The sequence below is a fragment of the Xylocopa sonorina genome, chromosome 10 (genome assembly GCF_050948175.1).
Source record: "Xylocopa sonorina isolate GNS202 chromosome 10, iyXylSono1_principal, whole genome shotgun sequence".
Lineage (NCBI taxonomy): Eukaryota > Metazoa > Arthropoda > Insecta > Hymenoptera > Apidae > Xylocopa > Xylocopa sonorina.
In genome coordinates this window covers 6,835,294-6,842,386 of record NC_135202.1, presented here as the reverse complement: position 1 = coordinate 6,842,386, position 7,093 = coordinate 6,835,294, and the positions used below count along the sequence as shown (strand labels likewise).

Genomic DNA, 7,093 nt, shown 5'->3' with positions numbered 1-7,093 from the left:
ACGGGTTCGTTTTCAATTTTACTAACTATAGAATTTTTAAATTTCTACCTTCGCCAGACGAAAGTGTTCATAACGTAAGGGTAATTAATTAATTAAGTTTATAAGTTTGCCACCGATTATACAAAGTTATGGCCAATTTTGCACGTGAACGTAATAAATCAATGCGTATTATACATTGATCATAAACTGTCTCACACAAAACGAGTGGTGCGATTATTCACAACAGCGCTCTGACTTTCCTCCTTCGTCGTAGAGCAAAATATCCAACGAGGCTCATCGTAATCGTTAGGAATACGAGGCCACTCATATCCCAGAGAAAATTCGCTTCCTCGAACCCATACTCCGTGAGAACCTGCTCTCCATTTCGAAAACAGGGCAGATCGCTCGATGGTTGACAATCTGAAAATATTCCCTTCGATTCAACTCGATATTACTAAAAACAGAACGAGAATTTTGTCTACCAGATTTGGTCCTCGATTCACTTTTATCCAATCGTGGCTACGTATAAATGCGCGTGAAACAGAGTCTCAGAACGAGAATTTATTGTCCCAAATATGTATTCTCACTCTAACGATTTGTATTTTTAGGAATGTTACTCGGGACGTAGCGTCGAGAGGAAGCATTAATTTATTAAGAGACGAAATCTGCTCACCGATATCGTCTATTCGCGACCAATAAATAATGGAGAGCGCTTCGTTCAGGTAGAAGAATATCGAGAAATATTTAAAACACGTCAGGCACGTAGGCAGCGACCTGAAAACATCAACGATAAGTTACCTTTGCTGCCTGTCGATCCTCTTCCAGAGTTATTGATAGTTTCTGTTCCAATGAGCATATTTATATTCACGTGGGATTATTTTTACAGGTGACACGTTTAGATTTCTGTCCGTTTCAATAAGTTCGAGTATCATCCGTTAGACTTATAAAAATAGAACGTTGCTCGCTACGTCTAAGTTCGATTAATTAATTATAATTAAATAGAGTCACATGCGTCACCTGAGGTTGTAAAAGATGCCAGCAGTAAGTAAGAACAGCATGTCTATAGGCACCATGATCGATGTAAGGACATCGATATCGTCCAGCAAACTGGAGAACATCAAACCATACGCTGTACCGCAAACTGCTGCTGTGGACGTGGTCAGACAGTAAAATAGAAAATCCAAATCGATTTTAGCGATCAGAATGGAATATATGATCGTCGTGAAGATGACAGCCTTCAGCGTTGCTTTTGGTATCTGACAATTGCAAATTTTTCTTGAGTTAAGGGTTGAACAGTGGAGAATTTGGAAAAATTGTGCTGTTACCATCCCAAAAAAGGTGGCGGCGAAATAGGGCCCGGTGCCGTAAACGGCGTCCTCGCGCAGATAAATCAGCAACTGGCCAGGGAATTCGTAAATCACAGAGTAGGCGACCGTGAACGAAATTTCAGAGCTCATCATGTACAACGCCCCTCTCGCGTTCTGCACGCCCTCCTGCGTGCCCGGATTAATTCCCGTGTAAAAAGTGCTCACCGCCGCTATGGAAAGCTGCGATTAATTTAAATTACAACGCTTTTTTTCCACCTCTCTCTCTCCCTCTCATCCTCGTCTCTCACCCTTGGAACGTTTTTCTTTGCTTCGTCCACCGACGAAACGCTCGCGAAATAGAACGAATTGCATTCTGTAATTTTTCCGGTGCAACGGGGTAAAAAAAGAGAAATAAATCGCAGCCAGTGACTTTTGATTACAGCGTCACTTTTCGAACTGTTTTTTTTTTAGAAAAAGGAAACTGTTTCTGATTCTTATGAATGGACGCGAATTTGACTGCGGTTTAGAGTTCCAGGATGTTTCACGAAATATTTTCCAAATTGGAGAAACGAAGATCCTCGTGATTAGAAATAAAAGAGTTTGTCATTTTTCGCGAGAGTTTCATCTTTAACTTACGAAGTAGGAAAGCCACGAAGTCGAATCCTCGAAAATGGTCCTCCAGTTCTGCGTCCAAATCCTCCACGTTAGCCAGCAGAATTGCACGGTGCAGCCAGCTTTCCTAAAAAAATTATTGCGATTCAAGGTGGAATTATTAACGACACTCGAAAGGTGTTCTCGTCGATAAGATTTCTCAAGCTATCATCCCCATTACCTACGCGGCTCGATATCGAGTCTTCCTCCGCTCGTGATCTCGGGAATCCTCGAGAGAGGTGATTGTGAGAATGCTCGACATATCTTATCGATAAGTTCCACGGGTCCAGTGTCCTCGTTATTGGGATCTCCGATGGACGCTTCTGGGTTCCTCGGGGATAAGAGTTTTATGTAGTGCTCGCTCTCGTCGAAACCAACTGGGCACTCGTAACCTAGACTGTATTCAGTTTTTTATTCCCACGTGAATCAGAGACGATTTTTGGAGGCTAGTTTACCCGGAAAAAAATTTCGTCGCATCTTCCAGCCCTCCAAAGTAACCGATTCTGCCGTTGGACAATAGCAGCACGCGAGTGAAATAATTGTAGACGTCCATTCCTGGCTGATGAATGGTGCAAAAGATGATGGACTCCAGACTTATGACTTTCAAGGTTTGAACCACTTGTATCGCGGAGAATGTGTCCAAACCTGAGATTAAACGAATAGAAATGCCTTTTTTTTTAATATTATAGATATAATAATATAATATAGATAGTATAGATAGAAATAATAATATTAATTAGAGAATTTGCGTTGTTTCGAGAGTTGAAGAAGAGTGAAGAGATCAAAAAATTCTTGAAATTTCTTTTTACCAGTAGTAGGTTCGTCCAAGAAAATAATTCGCGGTTTGGTAATCAGTTCACTGGCTAATGAAAGGCGTTTCCTTTGTCCACCGGACAGCTTTGATATAAATACATCTTTAGAATCGATCAGACCCAGTTCCATCAATAATTTCATCGACAAATATTTCCGCTCCGCTCTATTAACGTCCATCTTCAACGCGTACTAAATGAAATAAGTATATTAAAATCGAGTTCACTCGTCGAAGTTCGAAAGTCGATCGAGCTTCTGTAACGACTGGTTTCCTAGGAGTTTTTGTTAAAATTGTGAAATTTCATCATTTTTTAGTAATATTCGAGGGATGAAGAGAAGGTAGTTTCAGAGTTAATTAATGGTAATTATTGAATTGGCTAAAATAACGAAGTACCGAGAATAGCAAGTGTTCTTGAACGGTAAGCGAAGCTGGCAAGGCGTCGAATTGAGGTAGATAGCTGGATATTTTCGATATCGTTTCTCGTGACACGGTTCGTCCATTTATTATCACTGATCCTGTCGTTGGCGCAATTTTTCCACCCAGAGTGGCCAAAAGCGTCGTTTTTCCAGCGCCACTGGAAAAACAGTTTCAATCCCGATCATTTTTGACTTTGGAATTTTGTTCGGTCAAAATCACTTCTCGATTAAAAATCACGTTTCGCAGAGAAATTAAATGCTTAACATTTTCGACTCGATTCTTGTAATTCACCCAAATTCTCGTGTTTCCAATTTCCACGAGGAATAACGCGTAGAATATTTTTGAAAGTTCGATTGAAAATATTCGAATATCGAAACGAAAGAAGTATTTCGTAATTTGTTATTTTATTTACCTCGGTCCCATAATTGCAATCAGATTGCCTGTTGCAGCGCAACCAGACACTGCAACCCACGCAGATCCACGTTAATTTACACTCGACAAACAGACATCCGCTAATAAATTCAGGCAAAGGAATTTCCACCGTTGAAACAACAGCAAAAATTTTAATAAACAAATTTCACCTCCATTTAATATCGTCGAGCATCGTTCGAATCGTCGTCTCCTGATTTTCCTCCAAACGGTTCGCAGAAACGTTCGTTTCTGAGGCACAGTAACCGTCAAATCGTTCCAGACGATCGTCATTTTGGTGTCCTCTGTATCCTCGAAAATTGTCATGATTCCTTTTCTTCGTCAAAATTGATATCAAAATACACCGTGCAATTTTACACCAGCTCTCGTTCTCTCGCTGTTTGCAACTGTTATCTGACACGATTCGCAGTGCAGAATACCTGTGCTCCCCGTTGCGTGCTAAATTAAATCCAGAACGGTGATATCTTTATGTGGACTCAACAATTAAGGGACTTAGGGGATTAAATCGTTCACTATGTGTATCTCGGTTGCAAGACGACGTGGATCTTTGTGATATACTGTCAGTCGTTGAAATCTACATTCGTCTGTGTATGTGTTTTCAATTGAAGTGCTTGAATATTAAATTTTTTTGTATTGGAGCTCTACAGGGTTGAGAAAATCCCTAATCTCTGGAGTATTGGGTCTCTTGAGGAACAGGTATGGCCTCCTTCGCTCCTGCCCTCTGCAGGACTCCAATACAAAAAGAATAAAGTTAACCCCCTAGTAAGCTGGCTTTAGGGTTAAAAATTGAATTAACCTTTTGAGTTTTATGAACGCATACACAGTTCATCTGTAGTTTTCACCGTTTCATACAAAATTTCTTTGCTCTCGTAAGGTGGAATAAAAAACTGATTATGTTATCAGAAAGCTTAGTGAATAAGGAAATTTTAGTGAAATTTGCTGCACTCTACGTTTGAAATTAACTACCTACATAGGAGATCAAAGTTTTCGTAATTTACATATTTTGCCTCCTGAGATAAGTCTAAACTTTTAGTACTCCACCTGTTTTCGAGTTTCAGGGTAAAATAGGGACTACTATAATGGAAAATTTACTGCTCTTTTCAATATTCTTCGTCATTTTCTTGTAGGAGTAACGGTTTCGAAGATGCAATCAATAATATGAGTGAAACTCTTGTTTCTTTGAAAAGAACCAAAATTCTAATTTTCTTTGCCATTTTTATAAAATTCTGAGGTGTAATATTAGCTGAAAAAATTTGTCGCAAGAGTAGCGAATCACCCTGTACATATGCCAATGAAAAAGGAAGAATGCACGGGTAGTCACGGATGAAATGAAAAAGGTTCCAACCTTTCCTGTGATTCTATTAAACGAAATAATCAGCTTTAGTATCATACGTGTAATCAAGAGCACGCATCGTCCCTATTCGTCAGAGGTTCTCACGCAACATCGCGTTGCGAACGAGAAAAGTAGCATTAACATTTAAACGAATCAAATATCTCCAATTTCTATTTTTAATTTCGTTAATGTTTGTTAATTTTATTTTAATCGAAACGACCTTCCCAGTAATGAGAAATAATTTATTCAAACTAGCAACATGGTACACCGCATCCTTATCGTTAATTACAATACTCATTTTCTGCGTTATATAATTCCCTTCGTTCGTTGCATAAATCGATTGACGGATGATCGTCGTTTGCCTTCCGCTGCGGACTTTAATTGCCCCCTGTTGTGAAATCAAAAGTGGACGCAAGTACGTATAATTGTTTAATCAAATTAACGAACAGCAGAGATCACAGTGCCGCGCGTGCATCTCGCTATTTTCCATACATTTAAGGACACGTCTGTCACGTACACGCACGTGAGATATCCGCAGCAACTCTCTAATACCATAATTAACGGGCACGATCATCTCGTTAGAAAATCCGCGACGTCATCGAAATCATTATTCTACGGGTGTCAGGTATGAAAATAAAAGGCGCGTCTAGCATTCGTATATATTATTTTGTATAAAAAGTACATTCTTCCTACGCTTACGTAAATCTACACGTATCGACAGTAATTGATCGTACAGTATATATATATATACAGTGCACTCGCATACATTTTTGTAAGCCAACGAATAGAAAAATAAAGAAGTGGAGCAGTATGCGTGGGACTGAGTCAAATGGCGATACTTTTTTCGAATTGCGTCAGTTGTATTTAGAGTAATACCATGTTGAGAGACACCGTGTCGAGGCGATGAACAGGTAGGAAAGGGTGCGTTACTCGCGAGGGTGCCACTTACGCAACGATTACACGCGTTGCGATCACGAGCGATCGTGATGGAGTCATCGATGATACGAGGCTCGCTGCGAAGGATTGTCGTTGCAAATTTACAAGGATCAACCCTGAAGACAAGTGGATTGTCTTGTCTGCGATGTTTCTCGATCAATTTTCGTCAGTACGTGATTGTTCATCGTTTGGTGAATCGAAAGGTTCACGTAACCTCTTAAAAATCGACTCTTGGGCTTGTTTTTAAATTAAACAGAAGAATTGTTATTTTCAAAAAAAGATATAAATTTTATAAACATGTATCCTGGTACTAATTCTTTGAAGGAATTCATATGAAGATGCAAAAAGATATTATTAGTCAACGTTGGGACTAATTAAGATCGAGATGAAATAAGCACAAACGTTAGAATAATAAAAAGAAGTAATTAAAATCAAGGAAACGGACTCATAAAATAAAATGCTTAACAGAACGTTATATTGAATCTCAATGAGTTTACTATAAATTTTGTGTACGTATATATAACATGCTCCTTACACATATAAATACAATCTGTATATATATATATTATAATACGTATGAACAAAGTATTATCCATCTCGGAAGAAAAAAAAAAAAAAGTAGAAGAAAAAGTTAAGACGAAAACACGTGGCCACCGTAAGGTGTTTCGAGTGAGAACGCAGTGAACGCACGATTCGTATAAAAAATTCTAGTTTAGAGTTCGACGTTAGAAAAAGGGGGTGAGAGAGGGCAGAGTGGTGGTAATTTTCCAACCAGTCCACGTTCTGAACGTGGAACCAGCTTTCGACGGATCTGAATTCGTTGGTGTATGATTACGTAAACTAGACTTATCATAGTGAACGATCGATAATCGACTACCTGCTAGCTACCCCTTCGTTACGGTTAAAATAAGTCACGGCCGTGTATATAAGGCTTCCGTCGCTCGAGCGTTCGAAAAAAAAGAAAGAAGGGAACGCTATTCTCTTTCACTCGAAAAAAGATTACTTCCTCGATCGATCTTTTATTTAACGCTGACTCGCGTAACCCTACGTTATTTGTCGCTCTTCCTTCTTTTCTTACAATTAAAATCACGGTGATGCTCAATTACCAGGGTCGATATCAAAATTACTGGAACGTGAAACTGTCTATCCGTTAGATGTACGTCACACGACATGGTCCTTGACAAATTTGAGGGATGAAAGCGATCAATCCTCATTTGGAATTCGCGTGAA

The 7,093-nt window shown here is 39.2% G+C and overlaps 1 protein-coding gene across 1 annotated transcript; it reads right to left on the bottom strand.

Moving 5' to 3' along the window:
- Nucleotides 1–121: 121 nt before the first annotated feature.
- Nucleotides 122–3,904, bottom strand: LOC143427899 (protein brown). The gene is made up of 11 exons (XM_076902405.1): nucleotides 3,747–3,904; nucleotides 3,578–3,626; nucleotides 3,142–3,322; nucleotides 2,747–2,939; nucleotides 2,393–2,582; nucleotides 2,119–2,334; nucleotides 1,923–2,025; nucleotides 1,305–1,526; nucleotides 997–1,235; nucleotides 653–753; nucleotides 122–399 (listed from the first exon to the last, which is right to left on the bottom strand). The coding sequence occupies exons 1-11, from the start codon at nucleotides 3,898–3,900 to the stop codon at nucleotides 218–220; spliced, it is 1,830 nt and encodes a 609-aa protein (XP_076758520.1). The 5' UTR covers nucleotides 3,901–3,904; the 3' UTR covers nucleotides 122–217.
- Nucleotides 3,905–7,093: the final 3,189 nt, after the last annotated feature.